Source organism: Oncorhynchus mykiss, chromosome 17 (genome assembly GCF_057628025.1).
Source record: "Oncorhynchus mykiss isolate SJ-2025 chromosome 17, ASM5762802v1, whole genome shotgun sequence".
NCBI classification, from domain to species: Eukaryota; Metazoa; Chordata; class Actinopteri; order Salmoniformes; family Salmonidae; genus Oncorhynchus; species Oncorhynchus mykiss.
Window position 1 is genome coordinate 7,094,146 of NC_143038.1, and position 23,562 is coordinate 7,117,707.

The 23,562-nt window shown below is 41.5% G+C and overlaps 1 protein-coding gene across 2 annotated transcripts in view; it reads right to left on the minus strand.

The window, feature by feature from the left end:
* The window catches only part of LOC110493541 (VPS10 domain-containing receptor SorCS1), a 153,998-nt gene extending 130,929 nt beyond the window's left edge, over positions 1-23,069 (minus strand). For both annotated transcript variants that reach the window (XR_005036888.2, XM_036949462.2), the window contains exon 1: positions 21,792-23,069. Coding sequence is in view for 1 of the 2 variants with exons in the window: in XM_036949462.2 (XP_036805357.2) it covers positions 21,792-22,604 (813 nt within the window). In the remaining variant the exon portion in view is untranslated. The remainder of the gene's footprint in view (positions 1-21,791) is intronic.
* Positions 23,070-23,562: the final 493 nt, after the last annotated feature.

Genomic DNA, 23,562 nt, shown 5'->3' on the forward strand with positions numbered 1-23,562 from the left:
GGCCTTCAGCAAACTGTTGCCACAAAGTTGGAAGCACAGAATCATCTAGAATGTCAATGTACAGTGCCTTGCAAAAGTATTCACCCCCTTGGTATTTTTCCTATTTTGTTGCATTACAACCTGTAATGTAAATAGATTTTTATTTGGATTTCATGTAATGGACAAACACAAAATAGTACAAATTGGTGAAGTGAAAAATATTACTTAAAAAAAAAAAAACGAAAAAATAAAAATGGAAAAGTGGAGCATGCATATGTATTCACCCCCTTTGCTATGAAACCCCTAAATAAGATCTAGTGTTACAAATTACACACCAATTCTGAAAGGCCCCAGAGTCTGCAACACCACTAAGAAATGGGCACCACCAACCAAGCAAATGGCACCATGAATAGCAAGGAGCTCTCCAAACAGGTCAGGGACAAAGTTGTGGAGAAGAACAGATCAGGGTTGTGTTATAAAATAAATATCAGAAACTTTGATCATCTCACGGATCACCATTAATTCCATTATTAAAAAATGGAAAGAATATGGCACCACAACAAACCTGTCAAGAGAGGGCCACCCACCAACACTCACGGACCAGGCAAGGAGGGCATTAATCAGAGGCAACAAAGACACCCAAGATAACCCTGGAGGAGCTACAAAGCGCCACAGCAGAGATTGGATTATCTGTCCATTGGACCACTTTAACCCGTACACTCCACGGAGTTGGGCTTTAAGGAAGAGTGGCCAGAAAAAAGCCATTGCTTAAAGAATAAAATATGGAAGAAGGTACTCTGGTTAGATACAACTAAAATGTAGCTTTTTGGCCATCAAGGAAAATGCTATGTCTGGCACAAACCCAACACCTCTCATCACCCCAAGAATATCATCCCCACAGTGAAGCATGGTGGTGGCAACATCATGCTGTGGGGATGTTGATCGTGGGCAAGGACTGGGAAACTTGTCAGAATTGAAGGAATGGTGGGTGGCGCTAAATACAGGGAAATTCTTGAGGGAAACCTGTTTGTCTTTCAAAGATTTGAGACTGGGGTGGATGTTCAACTTCCAGTAGGACAATGACCCTAAGCGTACTGCTAAAGCAACACGTGGTTTAAGGGGAAATATTTAAAATGTCTTGGTTTGGCCTAGTCAAAGCCCAGACCTCAACCCAATTGACAATCTGTTTTATGACTTAAGGATTGCTGTACACCGGCAGGAACCCATCCAACTTGAAGGAGCTGGAGCAGTTTTGCCTTGAAGAATGGGCAAAAATATCCCAGTGGCTAGATGTGCCAAGCTTTTAGAGATGTACCGCAAGAGACTTGCAGCTATAATTGCTGCTAAAGGTGGCTCTACAAAGTATTGACTTTGGGGGGGGGGGTTGAAGAGTTATGCATGCTCAATTGAAGTTTGTCTTATTTCTTGTTTGTTACACAAAACAAATATTGTGCATCTTCAAAAGGTGGTAGGCATGTTGTGTAAATCAAATTATACAAACCCCCCAAAAACATACATTTTAATTCCAGGTTGTAAGGCAACAAATAGGAAAAATGCCAAGGGGGTGAATACTTTTGCAAGGCACTGTATGCTGTAGTGTTAAGATTTCCTCTCACTGGAACTAAGGGGCCAGAAGCATGAAAAACAGTTCCAGACCATTATTCCTCATCCAAACTTTACAGTTGGCACAATGCAGTCGGGCACGTAGCGTTCTCCTGGCATCCTCCAAACCCATATTCGTCTGTAGGACTGCCAGATGGTGAAGCGTGATTCGTCACTCCAGAGAACGCATTTCAATGGCTGCGAGCTTTACACCACTTCTGCCGACGCTTGGTATGGCATATGGTGATCTTAGGCTTGTGTGCGGCTCCTTGGTCATACAAACCCATATCATGAAGCTCCCGACGAACAGTTATTGTGCAGATGTTGCTTCCAGTGACAGTTTTGAACTCGGTAGTAAGTGTCGCTTCAGCACTCTGTGGTCCCGTTCTGTGTGTTTGTGAGGCCTAGCACTTCGCGACTGAGCCATTGTTGCTCCTAGACGTTTTTACTTCACAACTACAGCGCTTATAGTTGACCGGGGCAGATTTAGCAGGGCAAACATTTTACAAAGTGACTTGTTGAAAAGGTGGCATCCTATGACGCTGTCACATTGAAAGTCACTGAGCTCTTCAGTGAGGCCATTCTACAGCCAATGTTTGTCTATGGAGATTGCGTGGCTGTGTGCTCGACTGTCAGCAACGGGTGTGGCCGAAATAGCCGAATCCACTAATTTGAAGTGGTTTCCACATACTTTTGTATATATAGCGTCTTGTCTTGTAGCTGCATCAATAAATTCATGAGTTTTCAATCTCATGTTTAATAAATCCAGTTAAACTTAACTTTTAGTACATGGAAAAATGTATTCCCTCTTTAGTCGACATTGGTCATAAGTTCATATTCATTCCATCACTGTGTAACTCCATGTACTGTACCACCAAACACATAGCACTGCATTGGAGTGCGATCTGTGGATCCCTTCCAAGTTACACAGGCTTTGAAATCATCATACGAACAGAATATGTGCAGCGACAGACAGGCAACTCTGTTGGATGAAACTGAAGCCAACATTAATCATTGAAATTAACAATTAAATGATTGATGGTCATGAAAAGACTGCCCTCACTCTATTCATTAGCAGATTCCATTAGCAGAGACATCACTCTCTCTCCTATGAATCCTAACGTTGTCTCTAATACTACTGCCATAACAACATCATGAATAACTAAGGAATGCCAAAGACTTATCAGAGAATTCCCCAATATGTTAAGTCATCTGTTTGGCAATCCTGACTTCCCAGATTTCCTCTGGATGGGAAAAATAATCCAAACCTTGAGCAGAAAATCCATCCTTTGAGCATTGGGGTTGAAGTGTTGAAGTCTATGTCAAAGTATTGTACAGTACAAAAGATCCGACAGGTGCTATCCAATGGCAAAGACCTCACCATATGATAGGCGCCTATTATAAGTGCTCAATTGAAGAATTCCATGATATTAATGGATGGAAAACTGACCTAACTCAATCCAACCATAACTTCTTATTATCTTGAAGGTGTCAATTTATCAATCAGTGCTATCCCAATGCCAGCAATGTATGTAGACTCTTTAGCTTGTGATGAAAAAGTATCAAACTATTCTACTGTAATTACCCTACATACAGCGACTTGATGCCATCAAAAATGACAGTCATATGGACTACTGTCTAACGAGCCAACGTCTTTGTTAGATCTGACCAAAACGTAACCGTTAATCTATAGATTTTTTTTTTCTAATTAATTTTAAAAAGCTTGGAAAGCCAAAGTAGAAGACTTGTGGTGCGCAGCGTGTCTCCTCCCTTTCATGCTGCTGGAGTACAGCACCTTTGATTTACCTCAGATCAATTCAGCCGTGGCTGACGGATCAAACACGATGGGAATTTCCTTGAGGTGTGAATCTGAAGGAGTCCTTCGACTGAGGAATACGCTAATAAGGTAGCTACCCGTTTGAACTAAGCAGACTTTCGTTTCGCAGACCCCCGGGCAAGGGGGTAAAGATAGAGGAAATCTCATTAGGAAGCATACCTGTTCTCTATCTACGGGGCCCTGCCATAGGTGTTGGGGGAAGCTGAAGTACTCAGGTTTTAAGGAGTTATTCAGATGAAGAGTTGTAGCGAGAGGAGAGGGAAACCTAAGACACACAGCGCGAGGGAACGAGTGCTTCGTAAGACCTCAGCAGCAGTGGAAACAGAGGCACAAAAAAAGCTGCAGCAACTGCAAATTTGCTTGTTAAAAAGTAAAAATGCTCAAACCAGCAATATTTAAGAGTCCCAGGTGGAGGAAGCGCTTGCATACGAGGCACACAAACAAATTTCCCTCCGATAAAAATAGATCACTTCAAACAAGTCCAGACTTTGTGAATGCTCAAGGATCGCAAAGGGAAGATATCCCACCAACACAAAAAAACACACCCACACACACACCCTTGTTGGAGACATCTAACATAATATTTAAATTAATCTCCAGTAGTGAGAAGTAAATCCGATGCAATAACTTAGTCTCACATGAAAATGCCGGCTGAATGTATTGCCTGTTTACAAACAAATATCTGGATGGTGAAATTTGCTAAGTCAGTAAACTACGCTGTACAGCAGACTGTATTATGATGCAATCTAATCAGCTCTCTGGCATGAGTCATAAAACACAAATTCAAGATGGAGCCCAGACGTCTGAAGCATATTAGCTCAAAATTGAAACAAATGCACCATTTATTTGTATTTCTTCACATCTACCTTTGTCAGAGGATTCAGAGCATCAGTGTTTAACAGTTGAACATGTTCAGCAGTATATCTTAGGCATCTTACACATTGGCACAATGTCGTTTCTAGCTGTCACATTTATTCTGGGAGGTGGGAAAGCATGTGGCAAAGATAAACCAGGAAGGAGGAGAAGGAGTAGGCAGGGAAACAAGAGACAACATGGAGAAGGAGCAGTCAGGGAAACTAGAGAAAACATGGAGGATTCAGGCCCTGTCTACTCACCAGCACACACACAAGGAGACAGACAAGACAGGTCCCTGTGCACGACACCACGATCCATGGAATTTGAACACTGAATACAGATGCCACACTACCACTCCAAACAGAATATACTTTGAATATATTAGTCTGCAGCACACTATCAGGCATTGATATCCATAGGGTTTAGTAAAAAATATATATATTGAATTCTGTTTTTGTTAATTAGTCTGATACAGTCCCAAACTGTTATGCATTTCATTTTCTAGATAGTTTGTGGATTTTCTCTTTTAGTGCCAAATAGTTTATCATAGCCATTCCATATTTGAATATTATATTATTATTATAAGCGATCAACTTTTTTCACAATGTATATTCAGTATTATTTGTATGTATGTAAGCAACACAACTGTCCCAGAAGTTTGTGGTTAGCCAGGGTTACATAAGTTGCTGTTGTTTGGAAGGTATTTTATTATTTTTTTTACATCTCAATATAACAACACGACAGATGCATTGTCATTTTCATCAGTGATGCTTCTGTTTTTGTGCCTCACATGTCTAACCCAATTCAGTCAAAATCTGACAGGGGAGAGAGAGAGAAAGGACAGAGAGACAGAGAGATCTGGCATTGAGGTGGCAACACACAAAGCAAATATTGTTCATTCGCCGATCAACAGAGGAATACAAGAGCTACCATACAATCTTAGGGAAAAAAAGGCATTATCTAGAACCTAAAAGGGTTCTTCGGCGGTCCCCATAGGAGAACCCTTTGAGGAACCCTTTTTGGTTCCAGGTACTCCCTATTTGGTTCCATGTAGAACCCTCTGGGGAAAGGGTTCTACATGGAGCCAAAAACAGTTCTCCTATGGGGACAGCCAAAGAACCCTTTTGGAAACCTTTTTTGTACATACATAGTAGTACCTTTACTTACTATATTGTAGTAGTACCTTTACTGGTCTCTAATATTATCGTTAATCCCCATAGACAACGCCGTTGAGTTGATGGTACTATTCCCTGGTAAGATGTCATCCACCTCTGTACATAGCTTATCCAGCTAAATAAAAAAATTTAATGACAAAATGGAAAAGTGCAATCAATATCCTACAAACTACACTGAACAAAAATATAAAAAGCAACATGTAAAGTGTGTGTCCTATGTTTCATGAAACATTCCATACGAGCTTATTTCTCTCAAATGTTGTGCACAAATTTGTTTACATCCCTGTTAGTGAGCATTTCACCCGTCCCAAGATAATCCATCCACCTGACAGGTGTGGCATATCAAGCAGCTGATTATACAGCATGATCATTACACAGGTGCACCTTGTACTGGGGACAATAAAAGGCCACTAAAATGTGCAATTTTGTCACACAACACAATGACAACAGATGTCTCAAGTTGAGAGAGTGTGCAATTGGCATGCTGTAACTGAAGGAATGAGCTGTTGCCAGAGAACTTGAATGTAAATTTCTCCAACGTCGTTTTAGAGAATTTGGCAGTACATCCAACTGGACTAAAAACCGCAGACCATGTGTAAGCCAGCCCAGGACCTCCACATCTGGCTTCTTCTCTGTGAGATTGTCTGAGACCAGCCACCCGGACAGCTGTAATAAAGCCCTTTAGAAGGGAAAATTTAAATTATTGCAAGTTGTGTTTATATTTTTATTCAGTATGTTTGTATGTCAGCATAATTGATTAAATTCAATTTAATCTTTTGTCTTTGTGCAAACGGTTTGGTAGTCAAACAATTATTCCGAATCACATTCAACATTCAAAGTGTGGTGTTTGTGGGATTGTTTAAACACAACCCATATCGTCTCGGGGAATTATCCGCATTTGTATAAACATTATTTTAAAACTTGTTTTCTGCTTCCACAATCTCTTCATCTAAAGAGATGCCACTGTCGGCAACAGCTCTGCAGACCTTGGGTAATTTCGCATGAGACAACCAGTCAAGGTTTTTACAGATATGAAGTGAATAGATATGCTTGCAGTCAGTTCTGCCGGCCGACCTTGGACAAGGCTGGAGGGATGTGTGCGTTGTGGAAAGACTGGACAGTTTTGCTTTGAGCTCCTCTCGCCATCCTCTGCATACTATTGTATTATTTCTACTTGATTGCAAGTAAATCAAGCCACGGACAATCAAAGCACTGCTGGTACAGTATGTTTAAAGCCTAGAGTCCTCTGCCTTGCTATCCTACATTGATAAGCTTTAAGGTTAATGGCAAAGTCATTTCGAGATGAAACCCGCATTGATTGCCCCTTCTGTGAGCTAAATCACAAAGGGCAGGATAAAAGACATAGGAAGCGCAGTGCTGGGAAAGTGACTACTCTGAGGGACCATCAGTTACCTAAGTTCACTAAAAGCTCAGTTTCTTGATTCTTTGATCTCTCTGATTTAAAATGGGATGGTTATGGGTTTTCTTGGCACCCCTGGTGGTGATGACCAGCGAACAGTGGCAGACGGCCCCAGGAGGAGGTCTCTGTGACGTAGCCCCAGGGTTGGGCCATCTGGCATGGGGAGGGCTACCTGCCTTGGGTCCTTGCATCGGGGCCATGAGCACCTGGCAAACCTGGCATAGTAGGATCTGGCAGGCCGCCAGAGGAGGAAAGAGTCCACTTGATTTGGATGGCACATCCCAGTATGGCACCATCTGACTGGAAGGGTACCAAGTAGAGAGGAAAGGTCAAAGGTGACTTCCTACTGGTTGCCGGTGTACATATGCCTCTGTATTTCTCTGTTAAAAGGGGAATACCACATAAAAGTTGGATTTGGAAGCATTGAATGGACCATTGTACTGTATGTGTAGGAGTGATTTCATTTCCAAAGACCTAAGTTATAATCATATCGTGTGTTAGAAGTAATCATTATGGTTTAATGTCTGCTAGCACAGGCTTTTAACTTAGATTCAAAAGTTCCCTTAATTAGATAATTACTTGATCAAAAAGTAGATGTTAATTAGCAGTGTGTGAAAAACATCTTAACCAGTTGTCAAATTGAAAATTACAAAATGACTGATTATGATTATGGTTCAGTCTGCTTTTATAGAATTAAATGAAAATGGATGAAATCTTCTTTAACTGTTAAAATTACAAAATGACTTGAAATTAGCATAATTATATTACAACGGTGAATAGCATTAAGGTTTTATAATACAGTGGTTGTGTAAATTGATCCAATCTTCAGATAAGTAAGAAAGGGCATGAAACAGACTTGGCGATGTACATTGTTAAAATGACTGAAAATATTGGTCTGGTTTTGACTCTTAAACATCCCTAGAAAAGATAGTCATTGAAGCACTCACCCAGAGTACCAAACAAATAAACACTGTTTGGTCAAGCACGTTATGTTGTTTTTCCTCAATCAAAATAAAGGCCGGATCCCATTTCTAAAAAAACATAATTTAAACATCAAAAAGGCCCACCTGCTTTAGAAAAACCCCACCTATGTATAATGAATAAATGACTGATTCATGAATAATGGAATGTACAAATAAACTCATTTCAATCCTCCACCTCTGCGTTGGAGGCAGTTGGGAGGTAATACAGTGTCGCACCACCAGGGCTCCCATGAGCCCCCTTCTGGCAGGTTGAATTATGTGCCTTCTCTATCGCAACTCATGCTAAAATAATCTAATACAGTATCGCCTAATCTCGCAAGAGGACTCACTCAAGCTTCCTCCATGAAGGTCTTTGGGAAAGAGTGAAGGTAGATAACCCTATCCCGTCCCTCTCGTCTCTCCCATCTATCTGGAGCATCTTGGCATTACAAAGAAGTATGAAACGGGTAATACACAGAGACAGAACTAAATTGACCAAGACCGCCAGACGTTGTAGCTAGTCTTGGGTGATTTCTTTTGAACTCCACGTCAACGAAGAGGGCTGAGAATTCATCTCTGTCTGAATGGTAGAAGCCTTTATTTAGGCTCGGTGAACCCCAGGAGCATATCGCTGCTGAGTGGATGAACTAATTAAGCCCCTGTTTCCTGGTGCACCAATCGAATGCCCAGAAATACTAATGAGCTAAGCCCCGCTGTAGTCAGACACTATCAATCAACCACCACCTGCACTCCCACTGTCCCCCTCTACAACTCTACATTGAAACCAAAAAGCATCCCTTTTAATGCAACTATATTCTAGGCACATTCAGTATGTAACATTTATATGCAGGAAATCAGATTGGTGAGATGGAGATGACCGGGAGGTTGGTGAATGATGGTGATTAGCCCATGGTGATGGGATTCAAAGCCACTGAACACCTACGGTTCAATTACACACATGGGGACAACGACCAGGAAAAACAACAGGAGAAACGGACATCCACATCCGGTCTCTAGTGTATGAGAATAGAGATTAAAGCCGAAGTCCAGTCAGGATGCCTCTACTGTAGCCTAGCCTATGTGTGGTGTCAAAACCGGAACTTTGGTGGCAGCTAATGGAGACTGATGGTTGACGGTTGGCTCCAGGAGCTGCGACATGGAGAGCGGCCCGATCAAAGCGTCATCTGAAGGCTACATGGTAATTCGGCAGTGATGAGGCCCGTTGAGGTAAACACATTTGGATGCGGGTGGTTGTGGCAGGCAGATGTGGCAGGTAGTATCTTCAGATGTCTTCATCAGTCTCCGACGTGTCTTTCAATGAGGTTTCACACAGATGGGAGCTGCCAAAAGCACCAGGCTTATCTCTGCCAGTTGCATCCAAACCATTCCTTACCTCAAAGACAGAACCAAAATTGCCACCCGGTTTCCAGATCTACCAAATCAGCGGAGTCAGTCTCAGATTTCTCACACCCAAAAAAAACATGCTAAACTAATTTACTGAACAAACATTATCTTAATGTGTAAACAATGAGATTAGATATCGGTTTGTTTTTGCACCTCAAAGTTATGTATATTTTCATATGCACGTACCAGCTTAGAGATTCAAAGGAATTAACATTTTCTGGGCATGATTTATTTAATATATTAATTCACACCTGCCTTTGATATGTCTCTCACCTTATCAAGACAGGGGGCCCTTCCTCTCCACATTCACAGCTGTTTGATGTTGCATTCTAGGGCAGGTTTTTTTCTTCCATAAATCCTCATTTAATATTAATACCTCTATTCAATCTGCTAATAGGGCCACCACTCACCTGACTAGAATATCTAAAGCTACCGAGGGAAGAATTGAGTCCTTACAGGTTCACAAAAGGACAGCTGAAAGTGTTAGTTCTTCACAGTCCAATCTGCAATATTCTCAAGGGAATATTGTATAATGAAATTGTAAGTAGAGTTAGTCCAATATCTATGTTGCCAAGGGAATATGATGTGTGCCAGGTACAGCCGATGTGCTTTTTCATCTAACATCAGATAGAGTATGGTATGTAATTACATCCTATCTACAGATAGAGTCAACAAATGAACATGATTTTACCTATGCATATTCATCCTCTCTCTTCTTCACTTTAACAGCTGAGATCTAAATGAACTAGTTCATTTCCTCTTCCTTGTTTCAATCGGGCTTTATTTCGCTGACACAATCCAGTATTGCACTGTAACCAATAGCAGGTACTCAGGCCTTTTTGTGTGCAACCACACCACTGTGGTAAACCTTTTTCCCCCGTTGTTTAATGTTGTCAGTGGGTAGCGGCGGAAACAGGCAACTAGAATTCTCCGTTTGTTCTGGGCAAAAGCGAGCTGCATGTTTAATAACATTTAGGGGGAATTTCAATTACACATGTAAGATTGATTTGTCTCTCGCTCTCCCGTGCAGCTGGTGAAATAGTGTGTGGACTTAATTAACCGGTGGAATATTAAAAAAAATAGTTTTTTTCCGTTTAAATGGGTGACATAAATAAAAACTGTATATAATGTTCTATATAATAGCATTGTCATTTCTCAGCCCACAATTAAAAAGCTCTGAGCAGAAGCTGATACAGAGCCAAGTCACGTACAGAGGGGAATGTATAGATATTAATGCACAGTAATCCTATCTGTCCTCATAGACAGAGTCGTTGTCATCTATTAAAACTACCTCCAGTGGGTGTGGTAGAAAAGGAGAGAACTTTGCCGATCGTGTTTTGGTTTTGAATCTAAAAGTCCCTTCTATTGTGAGATTTCGGTTTTCCAGAGCGTAAGTGGGGCAAAAACAAGGTTCATCTCGAGTTTGATTTTGTCGCAGTGCCCATAGACGGCGCCAGACATAACCAGCCGCTTATTGAAAGGAGAAACATGTCAGCTGATGGTTCCTAAGGAGAGCAAATGCCATTCTATATTTTTTGGGGGGTGGGTTACAATTCTCGATTTCCTTGCTTTATCTGGGCCTGGTCAATTAACTGGAGCCAGTCATCTCATCCCACCTCATCTCTTTCACCCCATCTGCCTCCCCAGCGTTTCTTCATTGAAAAAAAAAAACATTTTTATCTTCGCTTTCAGCCATACTCCTCGGGGTCACAGATTGCCTGGCATTCAATTTGTGCCACATACAATTCTGCACCTGATCAGTGCGGAGATGGGCCTAGATGGGACTGTCTGGCTGCCTAAAGAGGACATCCGACTGTCTTTCAATAGCTGCCAACAATCATCCTTGTCAATCTGAATGGCGAAAGGGGACACGAGCTGCTACGAGCTCCGAGGAAACTACTAATGTGTACACACTCTGTGCACGGCGATTCATCCCAATTCATTCCTATTTGCCTGAGATTAAGAGGAAAGAGAAGACGACTAGCTGAAAGCTGAACCCATTCTGGCATCTTGATGTAGGGCCTACTGCATGTGTCTGGAGGAGTGTGTTGCATCTCTGTGTGTTACAACACAACCTATTCCATAAACGTTCATCTTGTTTCTTCTCCATCCGTCGCGATCTTTCTGTAGCTATTTACTGAAGGGACATAATCATCAGATCTGGAATCATGCAGCTGTTCCCGTGGATTGCTTTACAAAGCTGTCGTTCAAACACCTTATCTCGCGACTGGGGGAAATGTTGCTGGATGGACATATAAAACGTTCAATTTCTCGATATGATTAGCAAGATGGACGTGGAAAAGTGGCTTGATGTATCAAAATGTTCCTCATGCTGTATCAAATGTCCAAAATGTCAATGGGATTAGCACGATGTGTGAGTATATGTACGGTCCAGATACTCAACCATCCTCCTACTGGGAGGTTGGGACCTCTACTATTTCTGTCCAGTTCTGGTTAAAAGGACAAACTCCACTTACTGGAGCTATGAACATGAGTGGTTCAACTCACCGCCAAAGTGGCTCGGCCTTGAATGTGAAACTCAACATTTACAATCAAATCTGAAATGAGAAATAAATACATCTGACCAAACAAATCTAATATGAAAACTCTGCACTGGGCCCCGGTCTATTCCATATGGAGAGCAGAGATGTAAGAACACTGAAGATAATCAACTCAATAACATGGCAATCAAGGAAATCCAACACTTGAGATACACAAAATGCATTCTCTCTTTCCCTGCTCAAGTAATTGTAAGAATATTAAGTGAATGATGAACAATGATTCATATTTTCCGTGCCTTTTTGCAGTTTTGAAACAGGTGTGGACAACAGTATCCACATTATAGTGAACACAACTTTTCTACCAGAAGTCAACAGGGTTTTTGTCTAACCTGATGCATGACACCAACCATTACACCCATCACAACAAAATATACATATTACTATTTCCCACTCATTGACAAGTAATTTAGTATTTTCCTGAAGGAAAAACCTGACTCATAATTCAGTCATTCTGATTAAAACCTTCCATATTTTAGTCATCCTCAGATGTCTCCCTACTCTTCAGTACATACATAAATCATATGCCGATATCCGAACACTGATGAATTCTCACAGAGCCTGATCGTATTCCACCTTGAAGCCAGGCCTTTGCACAGCGCTTCAATGCACCTCTAATGGCATGGCCCTGCTAAGCACACCTCTCATCTCTCCCACACACACACACACACACACACACACACACAGCCAGCTCCTCAATCACCATCACTCCCATTATCATGTCCATCGCCGTCTGCCTCAGTGTGTATGTGAGATGGCTTTAAATAAATGCCACCACTGAGCAGGAGAGGGGAACTAGAGAGGATAATATGCCACCACCACCTGCCTGGTATATGACGTGTCACTGGATATTATGAAGAGGAAATCCATCCAGATGTGTGATGTGCTGAGAGGGAGAACTAGCACTTGTATGACTGCACCACTGACTTATTTGAGTGCGAGTTAGTTATCTGAATGAACCGACATTTGTCAAAAAGGTAAACTAGGGGTACTTTCAAAAAGGAATATGACAAATGTTTTGTTGTTCATTTCAGCGGAATTGGCTGGTGAAAACTATCAAATCTGTAAACATTTTCAAAATGAATGGGTTTGAATTAAATAAGTTGTATAGCTAATGACAGATAGGATAGATACGTATGTTTATTAGCAGTAATGTGCTCCAATGGCTTCCCATCCCTGCTGTCCAACATCTTGACACCAAACCATGCATGTAAAACAATTATTTCACCTACAATCCCCTGGAAAGAACATAGCATTACACTGATAAACCTTGAAATTGAACTACCAGCCCCGCAATCTATTTACCCCCAAGCTCTCAGCAAGCATCATCTACCAGTTGGCTTTTACTTGATTCAATCTCGATTGGTAAATAACTAAATCTACTTCACTTAACACTATAGGGACCTGGAATATTGTCCAGGGCAAGCAAACATGAAAGATGATGAAATCATCAAAATATGACTGCGATAGGATCCAACAGTGAGTGGAGGAGGGTGGAAGGTAGGGGAAAAGGGCACTTACTGAAATGAAGTGTGCACTCCTGAGGCCTCCTAGGGTGGGATTAGAGTGCTGCCCAGGTACATTACTTATAAACTCGGTTTTATTATTTGTCCATGCATGCAGAGTCTGGGGCTCTATAACAACAAGGAAAGCTGACTCTTTCAATATCGCTACTAGATTTTGTTAAGGTTTTCCAACTCAGGCCATCTTTATTATTTGTGAATAATCCTCTGGGAGTTGTCTGAGAAAGAAAAGTGAGAAGCGAAGAGCAAACCTGGGCCTGGTGGGTTTTGTTTACAGGCAAACGAGGGAGGGCTGTGTTAGCCAGACCAGTAAATAAACGCTGGCTAGTGGACCGTGACGGCCTCCGCTCAGTGCCTGACCCAGCACATACCCTGCGGCTCAATTATCCCAGACAGACACAGACACCAGAGTTAACTATCCTGCCAGTGGGGGGGGGGGGGGGGGGGGGGGTGGAGGGAGAATAGAGCTTGGGAAATGCTCTCCAGTAAGATAAGCCAATCATATGGCATTGATACAGTAGTTATCACAATATTTTATTTATATAGACAGACATACATATTAGTGTGTACAGTACCATAACCACCAACCAGCTGTTGAATGTAGCACATTATGACAAATGTGTATCTATTATAGAATATGACCAGATATTTACCAGTTGCTCAGTAGTATCATTAGCCCCTTTGCCACTGTAGATCAGAGGGAATCCCATTGCAATGCAAGTAAATGTGTTTCTATTACAGGTCGACCGATTAATCAGAACGACCGATTAATTAAAGCCGATTTCAAGTTTTCATAACAAATCGGAAATCGCTATTTTTGGGCGCCAATTTTTTTATACCTTTATTTAACTAGGCAAGTCAGTTAAGAACACATTCTTATTTTCAATGACGGCCTAGGAATGGTGGGTTTACTGCCTTGTTCAGGGGCAGAATGACAGATTCTTATCTTGTCAGCTCGGGGGATCCAATCTTGCAACCTTACAGTTAACTAGTCCAACGCAATAACGACCTGCCTCTCTCGTTACACTCCACAAGGAAACTGCCTGTTACGCGAATGCAGTAAGCCAAGGTAAGTTGCTAGCTAGCATTAAACTTCTTATAAAAAACAATCAATCATAATCACTAGTTTACTACACATGGTTGTTGATATTACTAGATATTATATAGCGTGTCATCCGTTGCATATAACCTGACTGAGCATACAAGTATCTAAGTATCTGACTGAGCTGTGGTAGGCAGAAGCGCGTTTTCGTGCGTTTTGCCAGCAGCTCTTCATTGTGCGTCAAGCATTGCGCTGGTTATGACTTCAAGCCTATCAATTCCCGAGATGAGGCTGGTGTAACCGAAGTGAAATGGCTAGCTAGTTAGCACACGCTAATAGCGTTTCAAACGTCACTCGCTCTAAGCCTTCTAGTAGTTGTTCCCCTTGCTCTGCATGGGTAACGCTGCTTCGATGGTGGCTGTTGTCGTTGTGTTGCTGGTTCGAGCCCAGGGAGGAGCGAGGAGAGGGACGGAAGCTATACCATTACACTGGCAATACTTAAGTGCCTATAAGAACATCCAATAGTCAAAGGTTAATGAAATACACATGGTAGAGGGAAATAGTTTTATAGTCCTATAACCTAAAACATCTTACCTGGGAATATTGAAGACTCGTGTTAAAAGGAACCACCAGCTTTCATTTGTTCTCATGTTCTGAGCAAGGAACTTAAACGTTAGCTTTCTTACATGGCACATATTGCATTTTTACTTTCTTCTCCAATACTTTGTTTTTGCATTATTTCAACCAAATTGAACATGTTTCATTATTTATTTGAGACTAAATTGATTTTATTTATGTATTATATTAAGTTAAAATAAGTGTTCATTCAGTATTGTTGTAATTGTCATTATTACAAATGTATTTATTATTATTTAACTTGGCTAATTAATCGGTATCGGCTTTTTTGGTCCTCCAATAAATCGGTATCGGCGTTGACAAATCAGAATCGGTCGACCTCTAGTTTCTATCAATACTTCCTTTTGGAGATGGTGGATAATTGAAAGAATGGATTGCACTGTGCCTTTGTTAGGCTGCTGTTATTGTTGTTCGTATTCAAGTGATATCACTCTGTGACTCACTGTTTTGTACATGGGAGTTGGGGTGTGAGGAGTGGGAATACAGGAACAGCACAGTTGGTGGTGCAGGATAATAAAGTGCCAAATGACTGGAAATAAATAGCAATAGAAAACACAAACTACTCTCTGGCCATTTCTGCCAGGCCCAATGAATATGTAATAGTACATTTCAATGGTTGTGTTCTCTTGTTTAACTGCTGTGGCCCTGATTGTGTGGGTCTGTCAGTTTAGCATACGGCACATTTCAATTGTCTGATTTTCAGACATCTTGGATAACAGGTTGTAAATGTGCTTGGATAAACACAACTGGCTACGCCATGGCCACTACTGCAAGCGGAACGCGTTGACACCATCAAATTGTTGGAAAACGAGCAAAATACAGAACATTTGATGTGGTAGAAAAACAGATCTTAGTTTGAAAGAGTACTTTCTTCTTTTTTGCTGTAAATGTGCCTTCACTGCTGTATAAGACAACTGCTGTATAGAACCATAAATAGATTCCCTCAACACATAGGAACAGCCAGAGTGAGACCATCGTCAAACCGAGACAGCTGGTGTGAGCTGGTTTCTCACAACACACTTCTCCACCAACTTTGTGATCAACTCACTCACTAATTGGCTACTAAAACGTTTGATTTTCTTCTGTTTGGCTCAAAAATAAACTTATCTGACAAATTATTTTGTTTCGAAGTACGTTTGATCATTGTATGGCTAAAAACTCATTTCATTTTCAGTATGGGTTTTGTCTTAAGAAAGAACTGCTGGGAAGTTCAACTGGGAAAATGGAATCAGAGTATGGCTTCTAGCTTGGTTCAAGTCTGGCTTTGGTTCTGGTTCATTGATTCTGATATGACTCAGACATGGGTTCATGGAATCGCAGATGGGCGGGGTTGGCACTTTTGGGACTATTCCATTGGTTCCATTGCACCAGGCAAGCTCAGTCAAGCACACACAGAAAACAAATACTATTTAAACCCAGATCTGCCCTGACTAAAGTGAAGAAGTTTGAGCAATACCGATACTGAGGAATAGTATGGCAACATGAATTGAAGGATGAAGCTTCAAAGCTATGTTGGCCCAATCTCAAATGGACCCCTAAGCCCTACACACTTGTGGAGATCCGAGAGAATTTGATTGGTGTAAGCAATGTAGTTTAAACTTCTACCTAACCTATCAGATCTCCACAAGTGCTTAAGGCGAAGGGCTTAGGGGTCGATTCGGCATTGGGCCGTTGACTTCCGTACCACTCAATCCATATTAATACCCATGATGCAGGTGGGGACATTCTATATCTTCCGAGGCAGTCCAAAGATGTGGAGTAAACTTGCTACATGAATTGACTGTGTCAGGCTGCATCTTGTTATCTTGAGTGACAAGCAAAGTATTTAATGCCCTGACATTTCAATAATGTAAATATGCAGTCTCCTGGCATACTTTTATGTGCATGCAAGGAATATGCCATTGCCACATATCCCCAGTTGGGACTCTGGCGTGTTTGCTGTAACCTTTCCGTGAGATTTAAAATCCCAAGCCTGTCCCAAAGTCTCTCCAAACAATGATCAGAATGTACAAATTATCTCAGCTCCTTTTTGAGGCAAACATTTGAATCATCCATCATCTACATGTAAAATGATACAGTATTTAACACACACACCTCCCATCTCTTCTACTGCATGACTCCATCCCTCCATCTCTTAATCCACCACTGTCTCCTGGGCTATTATGAGAAGGCATATTCTTTCATATTCCAATCTGGCACAAACACACAGACAGCATATGGGATCATTAATACCCTTAACTATGTAAATGCCCAATAGACTAGACATACAGCAGCAGCACACATCCCATAAAAAGACAGACAGACACAGACACTTCCATTTCTGCTCCACAAAGCATTGTCAACTCATCTGTTTATTTGCACTAGTGCTCAGATGGGAAAAATCTAAGAGTCTCCATTTATTTCTGCATACAGCAACAACTCTACATATTTAATGCAGGAGATCTATTCTTGCTCATTACAAAGTTACTTGCGTCACAAGAGAGAAGAGAGGGGGGAATTGTTTCACAGTTGCACACAATTAGAACCCAATCTATTCATATCACAAAAGAGCACAAGTTCCATATGGCTATATGGTGGTGATGCTGCTGGGCAATTCCATGGTAACAGAATTATCCTGAGCCTCAAATTGTTCTGTTCAAATGCATGTCAAACAAAAAACATTGATTTCAAAGTTCAACAAACCAACACATTTACTGGAATAACTGTGCAGATGCAAAGTTTGGTAACAAAACTTGTCAAATCTCCCTTCATTTTTTAATGGGTCCACGTTTTACCCAAAAATCGTAAATATCTGCTCCGAATTAAGATTCAACGATGTCTGCAGAAAGAATGGGGTGTCAGCTATGACATGACACATTGGCTGTGTTCGAATACCCATACCAACATACACACTACATACTATTAGTTCCTTTTAGTATACTGTAAACTAAAGGAATCCTTTCAGTTGAGCATACTAGATTAAGCCTGTCTACCGGAAGTTGATTCTGTTGCTACGCAACCTCTTGCAAGCTTGTTGGCATAAATTACTAGCTAGACATTTTTGTTTCCCCTCTCTGAGCGTTCAGAGCGCACACTGGCCAAGGGGTAGGGTTGATCCAAGTATTCTGACCATCACAACGGCACTGCAGTCAAGCACACAAGCTAACTGGCTAGCTACTTCCAGAGACAAATGAGAACACCTCACTCTGACCATTTTACTCCTCGCCACAGCAGAGCTGGTTGGGCTGTTGTCATGCAATCCAGAGCGTTGGTGACTAACTGTCCTGCTGGCAACAACTTAATATAGCTTTTTGCTGATGTTTACTGACACCGGCCATATTCAACAGGTGTTGAGCGGTCGTAAATTCATCAGTTATTCTCGCTCTGGTACACTCAGATGAGAGTGCTCTGAAATCGGAGTAGATCGCTAGAGTGAATTTATGTCCACTGAGAACTCACAACGACTCTACCACATAGCTAAGAATGACGTGAATAATCAAGTCAATAAACGTTGGGTAGTTAGTTAGCTAGCATATAGTTCATATACTGGCAAGTTCAATGTATTAGTAGCCCATTAATTAACTACTAGAGGTCAACCGATTATTGGAGGACAAAAAAAGCAGATACCGATTAAATCGGCCAATTTTTTTTTTTTTATGTATTCGTAATAATGACAATTACAACAATACAGAATGAACACTTATTAACTTAATATAATACATAAATAAAATCTATTTAGCCTCAAATAAATAATGAAACTGTCACGCCCTGACCTGAGATATCTAGGTTTTCTTTATATTTTGGATAGGTCAGGGTGACACTAGGGTGGATACGCTAGTTTTTGTCTAGGGGTTTTGTATGTTTATGGTGGCCTGATATGGTTCCCAATCAGATGCAGCTGTTTATGGTTGTCTCTGATTGGGGATCATATTTTGGTAGCCATTTCCCTTTGGTGTTTGTGGGTACTTGTCTATGTGCGTCAGCACCTGTCAGCACTCGTGTCGTTTTGTTATTTTGTTCAGTGTTCATTCTTATAACAATAAACAATGTACACATACCATGCTGCGCCTTGGTCCGATTCAGTAGTATTAGTATTGCCAGTGTAACAGTATAGCTTCCGTCCCTCTCCTCGCCCCTACCTGGGCTCGAACCAGTAACACATCGACAACAGCCTCCCTCGAAGCAGCGTTACCCATGCAGAGCAAGGGGAACAACCACTCCAAGTCTCAGAGCGAATGACGTTTGAAACGCTATTAGCGCGCACCCCGCTAACGAGCTAGCCATTTCACATCGGTTACACCAGCCTAATCCCGGGAGTTGATAGGCTAGAAGTCATAAACAGCTCAATGCTTGAAGCACAGCGAAGAGCTGCTGGCAAAACGCACAAAAGTGCTGTTTGAATGAATGCTTATGAGCCTGCTGGTGCCTACCACCGCTCAGACTGCGCTATCAAATCAGACTTAATTATAACATAACACACAGAAATACGAACCTTAAGTCATTAATATGGTCGAATCCGGAAACTAGCATCTCGAAAACAAGACGTTTATTCTTTCAGTGAAATACCGAACCGTTCCGTGTTTTATCTAACGGGTGGCATCCATAAGTCTAAATATTCCTGTTACATTGCACAACCTTCAATGTTATGTCATAATTACGTAACATTCTGGCAAATTAGGCGGCCCAAACTGTTGCATATACACTGACTGCGTGCAATGAATGCAAGAGAAGTGACAATTTCACCTGGTTAATATTGCCTGCTAACCTGGATTTATTTTAGCTAAATATGCAGGTTTAAAAATATATACTTCTGTGTATTGATTTTAAGAGAGGCATTGATGTTTATGGTTAGGTACAGTCATGCAACGATTGTGCTTTTTTTCGCAAATGCGCTTTTGTTAAATCACCCCCCTTTTGGCGAAATTGGCTGTCTTTGTTAGGAAGAAAGTCTTCACAGTTCGCAACGAGTCATGTTAGCAGGCAATATTAACTAAATATGCAGGTTTAAAAAGATATACTTGTGTGTTGATTTTAAGGCACTGATGTTTATGGTTGGAGCAATGACAGTCCTTTTTTTCCCAAATACGCACCGCATCGATTATATGCAACGCAGGACACGCTAGATAAACTAGTAATATCATCAACCATGTGTAGTTAACTAGTGATTATGATTGATTTTTATAAGATAAGTTTAATGCTAGCTAGCAACTTACCTTGGCTTCTTACTGCATTCGCGTAACAGGCAGTCTTCTCGTGGAGTGCAATGTAATCAGGTGGTTAGAGCGTTGGACAAGTTAACTGTAAGGTTGCAAGATTGAGATAAAAATCTGTCATTCTGCCCCTGAACAAGGCAGTTAACCCACCGTTCCTAGGCCGTCATTGAAAATACAAATGTGTTCTTAACCGACTTGCCTAGTTAAATAACAAGTGTAAAAAAAAAAAAAAAATTAGGCCAAATCGGTGTCCAAAAATACAGATTATGAAAACTTGAAATCGGCCCCAATTAATCGGCCATTCCGATTAATCGGTCGACCTCTAATACCTACTGGTGTAATGATGTGGTTCGAAAGGATAGCGTAGCCAACACATTGTCAGCCAACATAACGTGTAGCTTACTTGAAGTCATTACTTTATTACATTGCTCAACCAACATTTGTCATAATTAGTTAAAGCAATTCATTTTTATCTGCTCTCGTTGGGACTTCAGCTGCATATTTTCCACCATTTTCTTCATATCTGAAAATGGTTGTAAAGCCATGCCCACTTCCTGAAAAATTGCATTAAGGGCCCTAAAAGTACAGAAAGTGTCCACTGTGTGTATACTTCATATTTTGATGAATGTAGTACGACATCTGGGAACTTTTGGCATACTAACTCTATCCATACTATGACCACTAAGCATACTACATTCATGGGTCATGGGTCCCTGGGTATAACTCTACACACTGGCTATTATTTGTATGAGCTCTGCCCCCAAATAAGACCAAATGTGGTTGCTCCAGACTCGACAAAATCTGAACCAATCATAGATGTCTAAGTTTCATAAGTTTGGACATCAAAGATCAGCACAGTAGAGTACAGCACAGAACAGTTAATTACACTACAGTATAGAGTAGAGTTCAGTACACTACAGTTCAGTGTACAGTTCAGTACAGTAGAGTAGAGTGGGTTAGCCCTGGGTAAAAACAAAAATGTGCACCACTGTGTATTAGGAAACCCTTGACAAGAGACTAGGATGACCATTTAACTACTGCTTCAGAAGAAATAGGTCATACTGTTGGTGTATTTGATATCCCCCCACCTCAAATGCATCAGGTCACACTTTGGAAGTTGGTTGTTCAAGCCCCCTCAGAAACACTGGGGGCATGAGAGCTGGTGATGTGTTGAAATTAAATCAGTTTCGTTACAGACAGGACTAAGTGTGGGTAATGGGGAGATGGGTCAGAGATTCTCTGAAAAGCATGGGGAAACTGTCTCTCAAGCAAAAGCTGAGGTGATTGTGTTATGTCTTGAGTGTCTCTGCCATGATTTGTTCAGATGATTGTTCAGTCATTTGATGATATCACTTAACAAAAGAGATGCATGTCGAATAGGCTTTGGCAATTATACTGGGGGTGACCACACACACACTGTTGCCACGGAATGAATCCTGTGAATCCCACACTATGCACACACACACACACCTTTCGTAGGCCTAATTTATTGGCAATTTCCTGCAAGTCAAACTGGTGGGTACATTTTCTCTTCATTGATGCGCTGCGTGAATGCGCACATACACCAAATATTATTTTAAAGACAACTGTACAAGTATTCACTTACACTGCTGTTTTGCCCAGACCAGTGCACCATGGCTTGGTTGTGAGCGGAATCTCCGGTCAAAGCGAAGGTTGAACTGGTGAGTTTGAGTTCGTCCTGCCTCGAACTGGCCGCTCTCCTGTCCTCGTTGCTCCATCGTAATTCGGACCGTGTCACTCTGCTGCGCCCAGCCGGTGAGGTGATGCCCTCTCGAGAGTAACTCAGAGGCAGCGTCTCCCTTCTCTTGGGTGAGCCGGAGGACTTCACTTTATCGTCCCCAATATTAGCTCTCGGGCTGTTCCTACGAACTCGGTGCTTGTGTGTGATGCCGGGAATTAAATCTGCGCGAGCCTTCCCGACATCTGTATTTCCTGCATGAAGGTTCATTTTCAGGTTGGAAACTTTGTACTCACCGCGCGGGGTGAATTTTCTCTGTTTACCACCACCGTATTGCATTCCTCCATCGAGTAGTGCGTTCTTGGAACGGAACAGCATGTCAGTATTCCGTTTTCGCCTTGAGTAGATGTATTTCCCCTGGATGCATGCATCCGACCCAGCTGCGCAATCAAGCTGTTGAGTTTCGGCACTTGCAGAATTTAAACTCCGTGAAGCAGTTGCCCCGTCTCCATTTCCAATAACTTCCTCTCCGTACCCTGTTGCGAATTCTCGTGTGTCCGTTTTAAGCAGTAATTCCTTAATACGCCCCTTATCTCCCGGCTGACATGATCTGCAAGTTAGCTCTGATTTAGCGGCTAGAAAGAAATATATGATTATCAAAAGCATAAACCAAAAAACGTTATTGTGCCAAATAGGGCATAATCTGACAACCCTCTCCATAGCTGGTGGCAAAGAAAGATGCTCAGTCTGGATACAATACTTTTTTTAAACTCTCTTTCCTTTGTGACTGTAATTGATGTTAAGCAACAGAACTCCTCTCAAATTGTGGCTCGTCCAATTGTTCTGCGGTGTTAAAAAGTACGACTCGGCGAGTGGTCCCAGATGAAGGATTTGATCGAATGAAGCCCTGCGCGCGCGGGGGAGGAGCTGGCAGAATCCAGGGAAAAAAATAGACGAGATTTCTTCTTGCGTCTGTATTTTTTCCCCTCACCAAGAACGACGCATTAATAATTTCGCATTAAATAATTTGTAAGCATTTGTCGTACGTATGTAATCTTAGTTGCTCTCTCTTTAAATGCTATTGCTTATATGATTCCTTTGTCAATGTTGTTGGCTATTACTATGGTCTTGTTAACAATATCCCTAACAGCTGTAGATTGTATCTACCAGTAGGCCTAGGTGCATAAGAGTCAACTGCTCAATCACATTTCTCAGAAGATGAAAGATAATGGTTATATTATGAATCTGTCTAATTGCTTTAAAGTTATAGTCGTGATATTGCTCTAGGGGGGGGGGGGGGGTTCTGAAATTAGAACATATTAAACTCCAATTATGCATAATGTCACGGATCACAGAGGTATGATGTATTAAGCAATCATTAAGATTTAACTACCCTCTATATGGGCATGACAATTATTATAGAATATATACTGTAATGACCTGACTAGATCATAAAGGAACAATTGTCCAGACAGAGGGTTGAGTTTACGTATTGACGGTTTATTAACCCAACTTTACACAGGCTACGGTTTGGCCGTAGCCCACGCCAAATAAATGAAAGATACCCACCAAGCCAAACGTGACCTTCTCTTGTGAAGGCCAGACGTAAGAGAGAGAACAAAGGCTAAACCTGGTCTTAACATCCAATGCTCCATCCCCCTCCACGCCACTCCGCCAA